The 20,140-nt window shown below is 41.1% G+C and overlaps 1 protein-coding gene across 6 annotated transcripts in view; it reads left to right on the top strand.

The window, feature by feature from the left end:
* Positions 1-20,140, top strand: part of LOC138975106 (phosphatidylserine decarboxylase proenzyme, mitochondrial-like) — an 86,544-nt gene that overhangs the window by 59,209 nt on the left and 7,195 nt on the right. For 4 of the 6 annotated variants that reach the window (XM_070347762.1, XM_070347761.1, XM_070347759.1 and 1 more), the window contains 4 exons: positions 7,859-8,095; positions 11,468-11,756; positions 12,267-12,427; positions 14,449-18,470. In XM_070347762.1, coding sequence (XP_070203863.1) covers positions 7,859-8,095; positions 11,468-11,756; positions 12,267-12,427; positions 14,449-14,664 — 903 coding nt within the window. In that variant the 3' untranslated portion in view covers positions 14,665-18,470. Of the gene's footprint in view, positions 1-4,138; positions 4,871-7,858; positions 8,096-11,467; positions 11,757-12,266; positions 12,428-14,448; positions 18,471-20,140 lie in introns of those variants that run through there. The other 2 variants (XM_070347763.1, XR_011458510.1) reach the window with 2 other exon arrangements.

Here is a 20,140-nt window from a genome sequence, read left to right as displayed (position 1 = left end):
CGGCTGTATGTAATCTGGCAGGAGCGGAGTCGGGTTGACATCTACTGACATATTTATGAGGGCTAAGACGCAATACTCGAACAGGTATAGCCTCTGAATCAAGTGAAGCCGCAAGGCAATTTCACCAATAAAAGAGAAAATCTTTTCAAAACATTTATTGTAACTCTATGTAAACTGTGTCTCTGATGGGCGGTGTTTACTTCTGTTTACCTCCCTTTTATTTGGTGAGGAATCTAACCACACAGCAATGTCAAGTTGCGGAAGTATGCCAAGTCTCCTGGTTTGAAAAGAACATTTTTCTCCTGTTTGCTTATGATGAGATGAGGAGGGGTGAACATTGAGGTCAGAATGCTGTAATTGAAATATGATTTGGAGATGTATTCTCTTGTGCTCATACTAAGGTCTTGTATGTCACACGTTAGTCAATGAATGGTACGTTGGTGTTGCGTCTCGCTGGGGCACACATTTGAAGAATTGTGACTCAATAGAATTGGTCTGGTTTTCACCTTTTATGGAAAAGAATCGTTGGCCGGAAGGAGGAAAAAATCGGACACTCGTTTACTCACTCTTAATATTTTCATTCGATTTCCTCCCTTTTCTTATTCCTCTGAACACGCATACAATGAATGATGTTACGCATAGCTCGTGCATATCCATAGAACGCACAGAACCACGCGACAGTAAGTTGAAGCTGGAGATGCTGCTGTCCTTCTTTTATTGAGCGATCTTTGGTTTCATGAATCAAAACCTCTCTCTCTCTCTCCCGCCCCCCCCCCCCCCCCCCCCCCCCACCCCACCCATTGGAAGATTAGTCTTGAAAACGAAGAAACTGCTACTGGGCTGACCCTAAAATGGATTTCTGACCGTAAACGAAACGGTAATCGTGGATACGCAGCAGTTAGGGTGATGGAAAAAGCCAGCACACTCACTGTCTTATTCTACAAAATCTCCCAAGTGAAAAGATAATAGTTACAAAGAGACCTCTGAACCCTGACCTGTGTGTGACCTCGTTACGGAGTTAGTTCTTTTTCACTGAATGTGTACTCAAGGCTTTCTCCGCAGTAGTGTCGGAATGTTTTAGTCCGCAGTTGGTACTAGGAGAATACATTGGTACATGTATAATAATTATATTATGGAGAATTCAGGTTCGGACGCGAGAATAGAGGTGGAACTTGAATGGCAAAGGAATGAAGAGGTAGTTGAGAGAGAGAAAAAAAATTGACGGCATACCAAGACATAACAGTATGCACAACTTCTCATTTTTGTCGTCCAGTTTCTGAAAAGCCGACGATAGATGCGATTGTATGCACATCAAGAGTATGATTGTGTTTGTGGGAAATATAGATGCTGGGAAATGAAGGATAGAAAGGAGGGGGCGGGTTTTGGTGTATGTGGGAAAAGTAAAGTCGAATGCTGCGTAATAGGGCTTGGGGAGTGGAGAGTGCATGTTCTTGGTATTGGTGCAGCTTGGTGCTTTGAAACGGAACAAGCTTTCCTGACTCGGGGGTTTGCTCAAGAATGGAGTCCGTCACAAACACACGTGCGCACGCACGCACAGACACATACGCTCGCACGCACGTTCGCACGCACGCACAAACAAACAAACAAACACGCACGCACGCACACACATACACACACACACCCATGGCACTCTCTCTCTCTCTTTCTCTCTCTCTCTCTCTCTTTCTCTCTCTCTCTCAGAGCTGGGATCGAGTCAGTGGGCTTTTGGTCCAATGTGTATGGTGCACAGTCAGTATAACCACCATCGCATTAAAGTGGAACTTGTACAAGCTCGAGAGAGAGGTTAGATAATAGTAAGTGGGGGGATGTCTGTCTATCAGCTTGTCTGAAGTAGGTTGTGGGGTTGCTAGAAAGTCTGAGAATTTTGAAATTAAAGGTTAAACAAAATACAATCAAATTAAAACTTCACGGATTTAGAATTACAAGGTAGTAAAAAAGTTAGAGCTAACAAATCCGCCGTTGTATATGTGTCGAAAGAACGTTAAATTTTCGCTTGACATGAGCTGCGCCGCATAATTGATTGATTGATAATTGACTCAAATCGCCTTCCAAACCGGAAGTTGACATAACCTTGAAAAAATGTCTGCAGCAGACGACTCTCTCTCTCTCTCTCTCTCTCTCTCTCTCTCTCTCTCTCTCTCTCTCTCTCTCTCTTCCACCCCATGTTCCTCTCTCTCCCCCCTCTATCTCATGAATTACTTTCTCACTTCACTGTCATCGTATCAAATCTCTCTCTCTCTCTCTCTCTCTCTCTCTCTCTCTCTCTCTCTCTCTCTCTCTCTATTTGTCTCACACTTGAACTAATTCTCCCATTGTCAATACTCATTGAAAACACTCTACGTATGTGTACTTCGCACACGCAGTGGATTACAATTGGCATCAATCACAGCATACCTAACCTAGTGTCCCTTTCATCAAGCCTTACCTCTTCTGTCTGATTAGACTAATCATCGAGAGCAGTAGAGTGCAAAAAGGTTGCACCCATGTTGTTCATTTTGCATCGAGATTGCGACTTCTGCAGGCATGCAATCATTGAACCTGTAGTATTAAAAAGCATCATACTGAGGAATGCATCATCGGGTGTTACGTATCTTCCTTTTGCAAATGTGTGTACAGAAAATGTTCATGTGCTATCATTTGTACATCTCTGTACTTTAGACCAGGAGCGATTACAGAATAATTCGTCGCAGCATCATCGTTCGATATCGGCGCAAGCTGATACTAAGTGTGTATAGGGTTTGTGTAAAAAGGTTATCTGATAACGTTTCAATAGTTGTTGACCAGTTGTCACTCAGCTGTTCGCCTGTTGCGGTGGTGTGGTGACCAACGGTGGTGTGGTGATCAACGGTGGTGTGGTGATCAAGGTCAGTGTTTTCTGACCTTTCTATCTGGACATGGGATCAACGGGACATTGTGTTGACCGGTGTCGGAAAGCATAGGTAGAACTCATGTTGACTGACTCATGGAACCATCTGCATTTGTCTTGGGATAGAAACTCTGGATGTGTCACGCAGACTCTGAAAGTTGACTGTGGTGCACAAATATTTCATTGATACGTCGTTTTGTGTGCTTTGTCAACGATGAAGGACTATATCGCGAGTACTTTGACGAATAATTGGGACAGAAAGCTATAAGGTCTTAGCGTTTTCTTGCGTAGGAGATTGCTTGAAACTTCTCGAAAGGGATTCGAAATATGAATGTCAGAAAGGAGGAGCACATACTGATCCAGTGTGTGGATCAGTTGATGTTCAGCTGTTCACACCGGCACGGTTGGCCTAGTGGTAAGGCGTCCGCCCCGTGATCGGGAGGTCGTGGGTTCGAACCCCGGCCGGGTCATACCTAAGACTTTCAAATTGGCAATCTAGTGGCTGCTCCGCCTGGCGTCTGGCATTATGGGGTTAGTGCTAGGACTGGTTGGTCCGGTGTCAGAATAATGTGACTGGGTGAGACATGAAGCCTGTGCTGCGACTTCTGTCTTGTGTGTGGCGCACGTTATATATGTCAAAGCAGCGCCGCCCTGATATGGCCCTTCGTGGTCGGCTGGGCGTTAAGCAAACAAACAAACAAACAAAATCAGCTGTTCACAGCGTGTGTTTGCTGTCTTGCATTTTTACAGTAGAGTAGGATAGGAAACACTTGAGCAAGAAGCTGGGCTAATAGTGAAGTTGTGTTCATAGCTGAAGCCCTTATCTGAGTTAACAATATCGCGGCATAGTCTTCTTGTATCATCATGTCAGACTACTGTCAGTGTCAGTGTCACAGTGATGTATGCCGACAAATGCAGAGAACAGAGAAATGCCATACATGCTCACTGAAGTGTAGTCACAAATTAAGATATTTACATAATTATTAGTACATGCTGACAAACTTCAGTATATATTCATCATTACTAGTCGATGTTCCAGAGCTTTGTCCGTGGTGTTTTCATCGAAGAAGCAAGATGATGAAATGCCTCTGTTTTGATTTGAAAAGGCAACTCAGATGCACATGTCGCGGTGTGAACGTCAATATCTTTCATAGCAGTAAACATTGATGAACATTTTATTTCATTTTTGTGACGTGCAGTTGCAAAATCGATCTGTACCTTTTGCAACATGTCGTCTTGTTGTTAAAACTTGCTGAGGTGTCATCTCTGTGGCTAAATCGATTTAAATGCAGTTTAAAGATTGAGCATATGTGGGACTTTTCTTAGCCTTCCCGTCCTGTTTCACAAGTTTTCATATCCTATTGGTGAAAGGACAAACAGAAACTTTCAGCGTGTGATCATTCTAACTTTGACTTTCTTAGACTAACAGGCTCCCGCGTCTAAAAACGCATGAGACAGTCAGCCGGCTGGTAGTTCTTCTTCTTCTTCTTCTTCTTCTTCTTCTTCTTCTGCGTTCATGGGCTGAAACTCCCACGTACACTCGTGGTTTTTTTCACGAGCGGGATTTTCCGTGTATGGCCGTTTCTACCCCGCCATTTAGGCAGCCATACGCCTCTTTCAGGGGAATCATGGCTGGTAGTCAATTGAAGTTGCATCATGCGGAAAAAGTGAAGACCAAGCAATATGACCAGCACTAAAGACCAAGCTATACCAGCACTAAAGACCAAGCTATACCAGCACTAAAGACCAAGCTATACCCACTAGAGACCAAGCAAAAGCAGCACTATGGTGACGGGAACGAAGCTGGGTCTGTACGGGCTTGTGTCCCACGACCCGGAGAGCTTGGTGCCCCTGGTGGTGAACGGACCGATGCACAAGTTCAAACCTCAGATGCTGGTTCAGAGACACAGTCTGTCGTGGAAGAAGAGACTGATCCGTGTGTGTTGCGTGCGCAAAACCAGGCGGAAACGATTGAGACCTATAGTGAGTGGGGATTTATTGCCGTGAGGGAATGGTGGTTGGAGTTTGGTGTGAGCGTGAGCGTGCGTGTCTGTCTGTCTGTCTTTCAGTCTGTCTGTCTGTCTGTCTGTGTCTGAGAGAGAGAGAGAGAGAGAGAGAGAGAGAGAGAGAGAGAGAGAGAGAGAGAGAGAGAGAGGAAGGAAGAGAGAGAGAGGCGGTACGTGTACCTGCAATTACAGAAGATCGATCTCAGCTTGACTACACGGTTTCTGTTCCATCCACAAGTTCTGTTGACAGGATTTGCAAGGATTACTCGGGGAATTAGAGAGAGGGAGGAATAACAAGACAGAGAGGGAGAGACACACAGAGAGGGAGACACACAGAGAGAGACACACAGAGAGAGACACACAGAGAGAGACACACAGAGACACACAGAGAGAGATTGTTAGTTTGTGTCTGTCTTGTAATTATGGGGGCGAGGACGCCCCCATTCTATACGGTTAGTTTCGAGGTTGACCATGGGCAGCGCCATTTTGTTGTGAAATACGTCATCAGTTTGTGTACACAGGAAGTTGTGACATCCGTCACCCTATGGGAGGGGTGACGTCAAAATTGTTCATCTGTAGAAAGTTGTGAAATCCGTCACCCTATGGGAGGGGTGACGTCAAAATTGGTCATCACAGAGTTTGTGTAACACAGGAAGTTGTGAAATACGTCACCCTATGGGAGGGGTGACGTCAAAATTGTTCAACAAAAACATGATATGTCGCTTTGTGCAGGGTCAACTGCAACAAACTCAAACCGAGCCATTCATACCTAGCTGTATTTGAGTGACTTATATACCCGACATTTTTATTTCTTATTTTTAGCACAGGTGTAGGAAAAATCATGAACCAAAATGTTATTTATTTTCTAATTTAACATTTTTTTTACAAATATGACCATGGTCTTTTAAACATACAGTGACATTAAACATTGTTATGTTAAAAAAAAGAAAAAAGAAAAAAAGCTTTTGTGCACAAATCAGAAAATACATTGTACATTTTACCTACAGGCCAAACCGTGAGTGTCTGTGGCAAAGCCCGACCCAGGAAATTGCACTGATCTAAATTGTCAAGAACAGGCGCTTGCATTTGGATGTGTCCAATGATAGTAGGTTTGGTTGTGATCAATCAGAATAATGTAGGAATAAAAATGTATGACAGTTTAGTATGATGACATGTAATTCACATATGCTGAAATATGATATTATACATCATGTAATATTATTATGGCTGTTGCCATGACCATGAAACCCAACAAAGGTTTAATGTAATGTAATTCAAAATACCAAAACCGAGCACCTATTAATCTCGTCTTTGCGCGTGAAGATTGAGGCCGTCTGCCAGTAGCGGTTAGGTCATACAGTGGAACCCCTCTCTAGCGACCTTTAAAATGTTGACAAAAATCGGTCCTTGTGGAGGGGGGTCCTTACAGAGGGAGGGGGGCGGAGTCAGGGGGCCACAAAGAAAGTCAGATTTAAAAAAAAAAGAAAACAGAGAAGTTTGAGTTGCTGACGACCGTTCCCTCTGAAAGCAAACTGCTTCGATTTCATGTTTGTCCTTGGTGTCCACCAGTTCTGGTGCATGTACTACCCTGGCCAAGTTTCCTCTCAAGACATCAAAGAGACCGCCCCAGTATACTCTACAGCCTCTGGGCGAACCACCTCTCATAGCTAAAACTGGGTCAATGACCCCTGGGAAGAAGGTCAGTGTCTATAAAATTTTACTCCTAGGCCTGCGGCCAGGGGGGGGGGGGGGGGGAGTATACCGGTACCATTTGAGAATCAGACCAAATGAGAATTGAACCATTTGAGAACATCCTTTTTATATTTAGTCAAGTTTTGACTAAATATTTTAACATCGAGGGGGAATCGAAACGAGGGTCGTGGTGTATGTGCGTATGTGTGTGTGTGCGTGCGTGTGTGTGTGTGTGTGTGTGTGTGTAGAGCGATTCAGACTAAACTACTGGACCGATCTTTATGAAATTTGACATGAGAGTTCCTGGGTATGAAATCCCCGAACGTTTTTTTCATTTTTTTGATAAATGTCTTTGATGACGTCATATCCGGCTTTTCGTGAAAGTTGAGGCGGCACTGTCACGCCCTCATTTTTCAACCAAATTGGTTGAAATTTTGGTCAAGTACTCTTCAACGAAGCCCGGACTTCGGTATTGCATTTCAGCTTGGTGGCTTAAAAATTAATTAATGACTTTGGTCATTAAAAATCGGAAAATTGTAAAAAAAAATAAAAATTTATAAAACGATCCAAATTTACGTTTATCTTATTCTCCATCATTTGCTGATTCCAAAAACATATAAATATGTTATATTCGGATTAAAAACAAGCTCTGAAAATTAAATATATAAAAATTATTATCAAATTTTTTTTTTCGAAATCAATTTAAAAACACTTTCATCTTATTCCTTGTCGGTTCCTGATTCCAAAAATATATAGATATGATATGTTTGGATTAAAAACACGCTCAGAAAGTTAAAACAAAGAGAGGTACAGAAAAGCGTGCTATCCTTCTCAGCGCAACGAATACCCCGCTCTTCTTGTCAATTCCACGTGTTCTGTGAGTTCGACAGCTACTTGACTAAATATTGTATTTTCGCTTTACGCGACTTGTTTTTCAATCACTACATCGAAGGCCTGCGGCCCGGGGTTCACATGGGTTGGTTTGTTTGTTTGTTTTAAACCCACACCCATATACACACATTTCCCATTTAAACCATTTGTCGGCCCCCTGTCGATATTTATCGACTAAGTTCCTTGTGTTTGTATGCTTTTCACTTTTTTTGTCTCCTGTGTATATAAAAAAATTAAAATAAATTAAACAAAAAAACAATGGTTGCAGGTGACACTCCATCACAAGTACCATTGACAGCCACAATACAGAGCATCTCCTTGACAAACTCCATACTTCACACACAAAAACTCTACAAAAACACAATTTATTCTGTTGTTTCAGGTGACACTTTACCGCAAGATGCCTTTGAAAGCCATTTCTCGCCTGTGGGGACGTTTCAACCAGATCGAGCTGCCCATCTTCCTGAGGAAGCCTCTCCTCGGCCTGTACATCTGGATGTTCGGATGCAATCTGGACGAGGCTGAGATCGAGGATCTGAGACACTACAAGAATCTGGGAGAGTTCTTCCGTCGCGAGCTGAAATCCCACGTCAGACCCATCGATGATGATCATGTGTTGGTGAGTGGTGCTTGTCAGTTTGTCTTGTGTTTATGTTGTTCTTGTCCAAAATCCCTTGACGGGCCTTGTGTTGTCTTTGTCCTCCCTTTGTTTTTGGCTCTGGGATGATATGCCAAAGTTTTAAGGGCTTTACTCTTTCACTGCATGTAGGACGTACATCAGCTGATGTCATGGGTACCTTGCTTTAACAGGCAACAAACCATTCGATAAACAACCATGGGTACCTTGCTTTAACAGGCAACAAACCATTCGATAAACAACCATGGGTACCTTGCTTTAACAGGCAACAAACCATTCGATAAACAACCATGGGTACCTTGCTTTAACAGGCAACAAACCATTAGATAAACAACCATGGGTACCTTGCTTTAACAGGCAACAAACCATTCGATAAACAACCATGGGTACCTTGCTTTAACAGGCATTCGATAAACAACCATGGGTACCTTGCTTTAACAGGCATTCGATAAACAACCATGGGTACCTTGCTTTAACAGGCATTCGATAAACAACCATGGGTACCTTGCTTTAACAGGCATTCGATAAACAACCATAGAAGAAGAAGAAAAAGAACAAGCAGACAACGAGTGTTTGTGCTTTTACATTCAGTCAAGTTTTGACTAATTGTTTTAGCATAGACAGGGAATCGAGACGAGGGTGGTGGTGTATGTATGTATGTGTGTGTGTATGTATAAGGCGATTCCGAGAAAACTACTTCACCAATCTTCATGAACCATCACATGAGAGTCCCTGGGTATCATATCCCCAGACTATTTTTTCCTTTATTGACTCACATGCGAAGCAAAAGTGAGTCTATGTACTCACCCGAGTCGTCCGTCCGTCCGTCCGTCCGTCCGTCCGTCCGTCCGTCCGTCCGTCCGTCCGTCCGGAAAACTTTAACGTTGGATATTTCTTGGACACTATTCAGTCTATCAGTACCAAATTTGGCAAGATGGTGTTTGATGACAAGGCCCCAAAAAACATACATAGCATCTTGACCTTGCTTCAAGGTCAAGGTCGCAGGGGCCATAAATGTTGCCTAAAAAACAGCTTTTTTTCACATTTTTCCCATTTTCTCTGAAGTTTTTGAGATTGAATACCTCACCTATATATGATATATAGGGCAAAGTAAGCCCCATCTTTTGATACCAGTTTGGTTTACCTTGCTTCAAGGTCAAGGTCACAGGAGCTCTTCAAAGTTGGATTGTATTCATATTTTGAAGTGACCTTGACCCTGAACTATGGAAGATAACTGTTTCAAACTTAAAAATTATGTGGGGCACATGTTATGCTTTCATCATGAGACACATTTGGTCACATATGATCAAGGTCAAGGTCACTTTGACCCTTATGAAATGTGACCAAAATAAGGTAGTGAACCACTAAAAGTGACCATATCTCATGGTAGAAAGAGCCAATAAGCACCATTGTACTTCCTATGTCTTTAATTAACAGCTTTGTGTTGCATGACCTTGGATGACCTTGACCTTGGGTCAAGGTCACATGTATTTTGGTAGGAAAAATGTGTAAAGCATGTGAGTCGTATGGGCTTTGCCCTTCTTGTTTGATAAAGACATGTCTTTGATGACATCATATCCGGCTTTTTGTGAAAGTTAAGGTGGCACTGTCACACCCTCAGTTTTCAATCAAATAGATTGACCTTTTGATTGAATAGGATGTTGAAAGAATAGAAAAAAAGCGCTTTCATGTGAAGCGCTTTACGCTATACTGGCTTGCCACTTTCTGTGCATAAATGTGACAGCGCGGCCGCGGGGTATGAAACTGACACTGCTTTTGAGTATATATATTAGTGAAAAAAGGCTGTGCGGTCAATTTCATTCTGTTAGTTCAAAGGGTTGACTAAATGTGTGCAATGTGGAATGGTCCTTATTTTTTAGGTGCTGGAGTAGTTCTGTGATGGTAGTAGTTTTGTGCAATGCGACTCTAGGTTCAGGTGCTTGAGTAGATCTGTGATAGTCTGTTAATACTGTTGTTTTAAACTGTCTAACTGGCTAGATCATGAATATATAATTTTATGTGATGATCTGACTAAATGATAATAATTACGTGTACTACTTACTTTTAAATGGATTATAAATTTTAGGTATTGTTCTAGTATTCACTAATGTTGTATTGATATTACTGGCACCCCTTTTAAACTGATATGGTTTTTACCTTTACAAGGCGACGATGTGAATTTGTGATGTAGATATGTGGCTGGTTATGTGTGAGAATGTAAATAATTGTGTGTGTGTGTGTGTGTGTGTGTGTGTGTGTGAGTTGTGTCTGTGTGTGCATGACAGTGTAATGTACGTATGTATGCATGCATGGTGATGTGTGTCTGCATATGTGTCTGGTTGGTTTTTATTTTATTTTTACCGTGCCGTGCCAAGATGAAATCCTTTTGCAAAATTGGTGAATAAATATCTTGTATCTTGTATCTTGTATCTTGTATCTTGTAATATCGCTTCACGCAACTTGTTTTGTCATGTATAGTACATGTATAGTACATCAAGGGCACACTGTAGGTTGTCAATTCAGGTAAACACAGGTAATGCTTTGTACAGGGTGACCCCCAAAAAAGAGTACCCAAACAAAACGTCATAAATTGAACAAAAATAAAGCAATCTTCTTAAAATTTATTTACACACACAAGCAGCCTCTGCATGATTTGCACAGAAAATTTTAGCGTTCTAGCTTGTCTTTCGGGAAAGTTATGCTCATTCTACAGAACATGCTCCAAATGGCCTCCGCGCCGATTCAGGCAAACTTGAACTCGCCGCGCAAAGTTATCAATCACCTGCACACACTCCTGTTGCGAGATTCCGCGAATGGTTGTTGTGATGGCTCACTTGAGTTCTGCGATTGTCTGTGGGTTGTTCCTGTAGACGTTGTCTTTCAGGAACCCCCAAAGATAGAAATCTGGGGGATTTAAATCCGGGGGAGGCCATTTGGAGCATGTTCTGTAGAATGAGCATAACTTTCCTGAAAGACAAGCTAGAACGCTAACATTTTTTGTTGAAATCATGCAGAGGCTACTTGTGTGTGTAAATAATTTTATGAAGATTGCTTTATTTTTGTTCAATTTATGACGTTTTGTTTGGGTACTCTTTTTTTTGGGTCACCCTGTATGTACAGATATTTCCTGGCAGTGAACAGGTTAAAGGTACATATTCAGAACTAGTCATCCAGATGATGCTTGTTACTAATGTTAGCACAAAATCTGTCCTTGTCATTTATGTGTTTCGTTCTGTTTCTTGTTTCTCTCTCTGAGTGATAAAAGAAAGAGAAAGGCATGGAGTACTGCTTGAAAAACGACACTGATCTGTTTTACTCTTCATCAAATAACGTAACTTATCAATGTTGTTGCAGACAAGCCCTGCAGATGGTAAAATCCTGTACTATGGCAAGGTGGAAAACGGAATCCTGGAACAAGTCAAGGGCGTGACGTACTCTCTCCGAGGGTTTCTGGGACCGCAAACATGGCACGGAGCGCAGGCCAATGACATCAATCACATGTCTGACTACGAGTATCAACAACAGTTAGAACTCAACCCAGACAACGATCTCTTCCACTGCATCATCTACCTGGCGCCAGGCGACTATCATCGCTTCCACTCCCCCACACATTGGAACGTGGTCCACCGCAGACACTTTCCTGGTAAGTGGCCCTGACCACAAAACACCTGTAACTTGGACGCACTTTTTGTGTCAAGTATTTTCTTTAAATGCGGCGTTTTTTTCTTTTTTAAAAAGAATGGCTGTGCTGTGTCAATGAATCTTAGTAATCTTAAGATTTAGACTTACGTTTCTTTGTGTATAGTGAGCAATTCTTAATACTTTTTTTTAGGTTTTTGAATAGATGTTGTGCACATTTCTGCCTGGGTGGAGGGGGGTCAAAGGGATGAAGCTATATTGAGTCTATACTCAGTTATGTCTTTTTTTCACATCATACTGTAAGATCTAAGGTCTGGGCGAAAAAGTGTAGAATGGATATGGAGAGAGAGGGAGTTAAATTAGCAGGCTGGGTTTGTCCTGAGTTTTAATGGTTCAGTCTTTTAGCAGTGCAGTCATTTTTGCTTCTCTACCTCTAGTTGTGGGTAATCACCCCTGGCTAATTGTTCATAAATTACCTTTTTCTGTAAATAATGCTGTATTATCTGTCCAACAGGTGAGCTATTGAGTGTCAACCCAGGTGTGGCTCGCTGGATCCAGGGTCTGTTCAACTTCAACGAGCGAGCGGTGTACACGGGGAAATGGGAACACGGCTTCTTCTCCATGTGTGCTGTGGGTGCTACCAATGTCGGCTCCATTAAGATCTACTGTGATGAGGTGTGTATGTGTGTGTGCGTCTGTGTGTCTGTGTGTGTGTGTGTGTCTGTCTCTCTGTGTGTGTGTGTCTGTGTGTGTGTCTGTGTGTGTGTCTGTGTGTGTGCGAGTGTGTGTCTGTGTGTGTGTCTGTGTGTGTGTCTGTGTGTGTGTGTGTGTGTGCGAGTGTGTGTCTGTGTGTGTGTGTGTGTGCGTCTGTGTGTCTGTGTGTGTGTGTGTGTGTGTGTCTGTGTGTGTGTCTGAGTGTGTGTGTGTCTGTGTCTTTGTGCGTCTGTGTGTCTGTGTGTGTGTGTGTGTCTGTGTGTGTGTGTGTGTGTGTGTCTGTGTGTGTGTGTGTGTGTCTGTGTGTGTGTGTGTCTGTGTGTGTGTCTGTGTGTCTGTGTGTCTGTGTGTGTGTCTGTGTCTGTGTGTGTCTGTGTGTGTGTCTGTGTGTCTGTGTGTCTGTGTCTGTGTGTGTCTGTGTGTGTGTCTGTGTCTGTGTGTGTCTGTGTGTGTGTCTGTGTCTGTGTGTGTCTGTGTGTGTGTCTGTCTGTGTGTGTGTGTGTCTGTGTCTGTGTGTGTCTGTGTGTGTGTCTGTCTGTGTCTGTGTGTGTCTGTGTGTGTGTCTGTCTGTCTGTGTGTCTGTGTCTGTGTGTGTCTGTGTGTGTGTCTGTGTGTCTGTGTCTGTGTGTGTGTGTGTCTGTGTCTGTGTGTGTCTGTGTGTGTGTATGTCTGTGTCTGTGTGTATGTCTGTGTGTGTCTGTGTGTGTGTCTGTGTGTGTGTCTTGTCTGTGTCTGTATCTGTGTGTCTGTCTGAGTGTGTGTCTGTGTGTGTGTGTCTGTGTGTGTCTGTGTGTGTGTGTGTCTGTGTCTGTGTGTCTGTGTGTGTCTGTGTGTGCGTGTAGTGTGGCTCAGGCGATGAAAGTTGTGTCTGTGTTTTGATCCTTGACTCCACTGCGAAATAGAAATTATTTGATTTAAACGTAAAAGACGTCGGATTGATTGATTTTTACCACCAAGTATCATGTGACGAGGATCAGACATCACACATTCTTGGAAAAAGTGAAATGAGAATACAGAGGCTTTTTTATCTTCTTTTTTTATCGGAAGACAAGAGTAGTCATTAAGGTACAGTGGAACCCCCATTTTCAGACCCCCAATGTAAGACTCACTCACTCAACTCAATGCCCGTCACTCCTGTCAGGGTATGGGCCGCCAACAACACTTTTTCTGTTGTTGACGTTTCTGTAGCGAAGTCTTTTTTGCAGGGTGGGGGTGCTAACCTCACGCCCAACCCTCCTCCTTTTTCAGCCGGGCTTGGGACCGTCCTTGGCGGAGTTCAATTTAAGACTCCCTCCCTTTTAAGACCCTGTTTCCTCAGATGTTCCGTTCGTACCCTCTGTAAAGTAACCCCCATTTTAAGACTCCCTCCTTTTTTTCTCAGATTTTTGGAGGTCTTAAAATGGGGGTTGTACTATACTGGAATGGTTAATTTTATTGACAGGCGCTGTGGCGGGGGGGTAAGACGTCAGCCTCTTAATCGGAAGGTCGAGGGCTCGAATCCCGGCCGCGGCCGCCTGGTGGGTTAAGTGTGGAGATTTTTCCGATCTCCCAGGTCAACTTATGTGCAGACCTGCTAGTGGCTTATCCCCCTTCGTGTGTACACGCAAGCACAAGACCAAGTGCGCACCGAAAAGATCCTGTAATCCATGTCAGAGTTCGGTGGGTTATAGAAACACAAAACTACCCAGCATGCTCTGAAAGCGGCGTATGGCTGCCTAAATGGCGGGGTAAAAACGGTCATACACGTAAAATTCCACTCGTGCAAAAACACGAGTGTACGTGCGAGTTTCAGCCCACGAACGCAGAAGAAGAAGAAGGTTAATTTTATTAAAACAAGACGTTCACAAGTACATCAACCAAATGGTCTTTATTGAACAAACACACAAATAAAGTGGGTTTTTTTTTCAGGGAAAAAATTAACCCGTATCATTTTTCTTGAGATTCTTTGAAGACATTATAATCATCTCTCTTCTCTTTTTCAGGATCTGGAAACCAACACTCACCACAAACACCAGGACGGAGTTTACTTTGACAAGACCTTCTCCTCTGCCGTAGACGTGCCGAAGGGCTCCATGTTCGGCGAATTCAACCTCGGCTCTACCCTGGTTCTGATTTTCGAGGCCCCCAAGGGTTTCGACTTTAAGATCCATGAAGGAAAGAAAATCAAATACGGAGAGCCTCTGGGAACATCCCCATGAATGAACTGTGTGATTTCTAATAACAAAAGCCATTGAAAAAAGGACTGATTTGAGGATGATTCTCCGTTTCTCCAAAAAAAAGTAAAAGGACACGCTACCCGTTGTCCGTTGAAGAAGTCGACGCACAAGTGTATTCAAGATGTCCAATGCAAGAGCAAAAGAATTCCAAACAGAAACTGTGACTTCTCATGCCACAAAGCCCTTACAAGAAGGAGAGAATAATTCACCTTTTTCACCCAGAAGGAGAGAGTAATTCTCCTTTTCCCCAAAGTCAAAGTGTACACTACCAGTTGAAAAAATCTGCGCACAAGTACATGTGATCAAGATGTCCACTGCAAGAACTCAAGAAATTCACAACACAAACCTGGTGCTTAAAAATGAACAACTCTTGTCTCAAAATGAGGCCTTGTTCTTTTTTTATTTTATGCACTAAGAGACGGTTGTTCTTTTGTGTTCTCAGATGAGGCCAGTTGGTCTGGTTGGCTTACTCTGAAATGACCATGTGCCTGAAATCTCTAAAGCAGCATTTAGAAAGAGAAATACCATTCCTGTAATGAATGTGTGCAGATGACCTGAGATAAGTGTGGCATACATGTGAATTGCGTTTGCATGCATGGAACCATTGCTATATTTCTGTATTATTAATATTTCTTTTTTCTCTTCCAAGTTTTCTCTTCATACCTCTTTTGCCTGTGAATTTTTTCAAAATTGTTAATTTAGTTCCTGTACTATTAATTTGCACAGTCAAAGGCTTACAGGCTTTCTGTTCTTTTCAAGTATAACTTTTTTGTTGCCTGTGCAGAATGGGCACACGTAAATCAAACATTCTCTCATTGTTGTCAAAATGTAAGCTGTAATAACTAGTGCCAAACTCTTCTAAGGCATGCAACATGCTGCTTTATCAGGATTTGAAGGCTAGCTGTTATCGAATATAGGTCTGGGAAGACTCTTTCTTGTGTGTAAGTTTCAAAGGTATTTCAAACCAAATGCTTCTGCATTGGTCATTGTGATTTCACTAGTGTTGCGGTCATTCTGACATTCTCCTGACCAAGAGGGCATCTTTGTGTACAGAGGTTGAATGACTCGATGATTAAAGGGCAAGGTTTTATATTTGATACTTTTTTGGCGTGTTAAATTCAGTCGCTCTAATGTGAAGCAGCTTCTCTTCGGTGCGGAAGTACGCTCTTCTTACCTGTCAAATTGAAACTATTGATTTCAATAGTCTCTCATTTTTATGTTTACAAGATGAGTTAGTGATTTAGACTCTTGGGATATCAAGTCGAGGATTCACATTTCTGTGTGATTTTCAGGTAGTTAACTTTCTGTTTTTATTTTGATTTTCGGATTGTAGATTAGTATGTATTTCATTACTAATAGTTTACTCAGCTAGATGTTGAGATGCATAGCAGTTTAGGAAAAGCATGGATGGATAACTCTTTCTGTTGTAAATGGATCTGAGCTCTGGTTTTGAATTTATTATGCATGTCTTGCAGACCTTTTGTAGCCTATTTCATGCATACTAATTTGCTGCGAAGTTGATTTAGTTTTCAGACTTTGGATGATCTCACATTCTGTGTGTGGCATCCAGTTTGTGTTATTCAGTAGTTAGTGTTGATTGTTATGATCTGGAGACATGCGTATAAAGTGTTAGATAGCTCTTATTTTGTACAAATGTAAATTGTCAGTAATTGGGTTTTTTGTTCGAGCAGCAATGACTGTGATAATATGTTACATTGTTCGAATGAAATAATGTTACGATACCTGCCCTCTACTTCTCTGTTATTTACTTTCCCATTAGTGAAATTGACTTGATTCCTAATCTTGGTAATTTGCAAATGGCAGCAAAACTAAAATATCTGTAATAATTTTGTTTTTCTCAAATCTAAGAAAACTTACAACTTCTATTACTTCTGAACTTTTTTGTTTTGTTTTGTTTCCAGTAAATGTTTAGGTTTATATTTTATGAAAATATGCCCCCCCCCCCCCCCCCCAAACATATTTCCAGTGTAAATGTTTCTGTTTCTTTGATTTTTTTTCCCCACATTGGAATTATTTGATATACATATAGATTTTCCTGTATAAACTGGGTTTTTTTTATAAGCTTTCAAAAAAGATTAACTTTAAAGCAACCTCTTTGTCATTTATTTTTTCAAAAATTACTGCCATCCTTTGTGCCTTATCTATCATCAAAAAAGCTTCCACAAAAAAAACCACTGGAGCTAAACCAAACCTCGATACCAGAATCTAAAATTGTTAATGTTAAAAAAAGTTATATTAACAAAACAAAATTTCAAAAAGGTGTTTTGTGCATGTTTACCTAATCATGATAAGGTTAATTCCATTATTTTAATCCATGCTTGCAGCTACTGAGTTGTTGCAGCATTTTTTTCAAACAGAGAAGTGAAGTGCATGTTAAGTTTAAATGGTTGACAGGTCACTGAAATCCAAGAAAGAAAAGAGGAAACAGTTGAAATAACACTTCTGAAAAAGAACTTGGTTTTCAGATTATTCATAAGGTTTGCTGAAATGTAAAATGTATGTTTAGAGTAGATTTGTTAGAAGGTAGACTGTGTCATAATTTTATATTAATAATCAGGTTTGGGTTGTTTTTATGCTCAAAATGATTTTTGCAAAATCCTTATGCAGGAAATGAATCAGCGCTTGAATATGAATGGCACTTGAAGCCTGAATGTATTTTGTTTCCATTCACTTTCTTTTGTCTCTGAATGAACAAATCATGGGATATCCAATCATCAACCTCAACCAATCAGTGAAGAAATAAAGCGACTCAAAGCAGTGTGTGCGTGTTCTCTGTTCATCTTGATTGGGTTTATGGATCTCTGACGTGAAACTTGCGTTTGATTTGACTGCCAGTACTGTGACTTTTCTCACACCGACACCAAGCTTAAGTTTCACAATGTATGATGTCTATGCATTTTCATTGTTATTGGATGATGAAATGCTGAAAATGAAATGTTATGGTACGTATGTTTTGTGTAAATGTGTGAGATGAAGAGACGTACTTCAAAGTATTGACGTGTTATGAGTGATCTAGGAATGGGTTTCGCTGTACCCCCCGCGGGTTAGGGGGAAGAATTTACTCGATGCTCCCCAGCATGTCGTAAGAGGCGACTAACGGATTCTGTTTCTTCTTTTACGCTTGTTAAGTGTTTCTTGTATAGAATATAGTCAATGTTTGTAAAGATTTTAGTCAAGCAGTATGTAAGAAATGTTAAGTCCTTTGTACTGGAAACTTGCATTCTCCCAGGAAGGTAATATATTGTACTACGTTGCAATTGTTTGATTAGTGCTTTTGTGAACAAGAAACAATTAACAAGTGGCTCTATCCCATCTCCCCCCTTTCCCCGTCGCGATATAACCTTCGTGGTTGAAAACGACGTTAAACACCAAATAAAGAAAGAAAGAAAGGTTTCACTGTGGATTATCTTTTACCATCTGATACACTTTCTTTGCTCATATTCTGTGCTGCCAAACACAGCTACTAAATGTGTACAAAATATTATTTTTATTTGCAAGAGGCTTAGAGTGAGCGTGATAACATTTAACCATTGTGTATAATATATCCTTCCTTCATTCTTCATATCTTGAAAAGATGAACATTTATGATGGATAGCCGGAATTTCTGAGCATGACTGCGAGTTGACCTGAATGTTGAATGTAAAACTGTGGGTCTGTTACTGACTGGGGTTAAGTTTTGATACTTTTTCTTTTTTTAAATGTGTTTTGATCCATTGTGTCATGTGTGCTTTGTTGTGAATTGTAAATTAAACATTTGTGGGGAGAAATTCGAGTTTTGCTTGTGTGCTTTATGTCTGTTGCTTTACACATCCCACAACTTTCCTTATTTAACAAAAAAATCTTTTGCATTCTTTGTTTTAATTTGGTGTGGTGTGATTAGTTGTTTTAAACTAAACTAAAGTTGACAGACAAAATTGAATGTGGTTTTGTTTATTTCTTTTCTACTGTTTAGCTTTTTAATTTATTTAATTTTATATGTACTTTTTGAAAAGCACTCTCAATGTGTGTTTGTGCATGCATTTGTGTTTGTTTGCGTGTGTGTGTATATATGTTTGTGTGTGATGTGTGTGTGTTTGAATTGCAAAATTTTGGAAGTCACTGACAACACACACCCATCCACCTACACACACAAATGGAAAAATATAAACAGAGACAGCAACAGACAGAAAAAAGTGAGAGGTTGACATTAGCGTGTAGAATGTTAGATGAGCTCATACATACAAAACTGAGTGAAGCAGAGTGTATCACTATGACACATGCTCTTCTGCAGTGAGAGTAATAATTATTCATTTTGAACAGATTACAAAAAATGTATTTGAAATTAAATAAATTAAAAAGCTAAACAGTAGAAATATAAAACTGTATGTACATTCTGCAGTACATTATTTACCTCTGTGAGAACCTCTTGAAACTGTTTTTCTGTCACACAACCTTTGTTTCTGGTAATATGTTGACGTAAAGAAGACATAGTCCGATAATGATATATGTAAATAGATATGTATGGAGATTCATGAGAAAAAACATCACATAAGGAACAAGTAGAGCCGAAGAGCCGGCGCACCGTATGAAGGAAGGGAGATAAACGCGCAAAACACTGGAGAAGATAAGGAAGAGTTATTGGGAATGGATGTACAGAAAAACCAAAATCGGTTCAGCGCTGCACGCTGAGAGCACGCACATGTTCAAAATTTTTCACGATTGTGTCCGGGGTCTACCTGAATATGCCCACCAAATTTGAAGCAGATCCATCAAGAACTTTGGCCGTGAATCGTGAACACACAGACAGACAGACAGACACACACAAGCCGTATATATAGATATATATATATACACATAGGTCTGCAGTATACATTAATTCAATAATTGTCATTGCATCTGCATAACATGATACATCTATCAAAATTTCGGAACAAATTTTGCAATTCAAACACACACACACACACAAACAAATACAAACATACACACATGCATGCACTGACACACACACACACACACACACACACACACACACACACACAAACGAACATGTACAAATGCGTGTACACACACACACACACACACACACACACACACACATAAACAAACATATACACACACACACACAAACAAACACAAATGCATGCACAAACACACACACACACACACTCACACACACATACACACAAACAAATACAAACATACACACATTCATGCACTGACACACACACACACACTCACACACACATACACACAAACACACACACACAGACAAACATGTACAAATGCGTGTACACACACACACACACACAAACACACAAACAAACATATACACACACACACACACACAAACAAACACAAATGCATGCACACACACACATACACACACACACATACACACATACCGCTGTTGAAAGTGCATCTCAAACACACAGTAATAGTTTCCAATGAAAGTGGTACA

The sequence above is a fragment of the Littorina saxatilis genome, linkage group LG9 (genome assembly GCF_037325665.1).
Source record: "Littorina saxatilis isolate snail1 linkage group LG9, US_GU_Lsax_2.0, whole genome shotgun sequence".
NCBI classification, from domain to species: domain Eukaryota; kingdom Metazoa; phylum Mollusca; class Gastropoda; order Littorinimorpha; family Littorinidae; genus Littorina; species Littorina saxatilis.
This window is presented reverse-complemented; position numbering and strand designations above follow the sequence as displayed.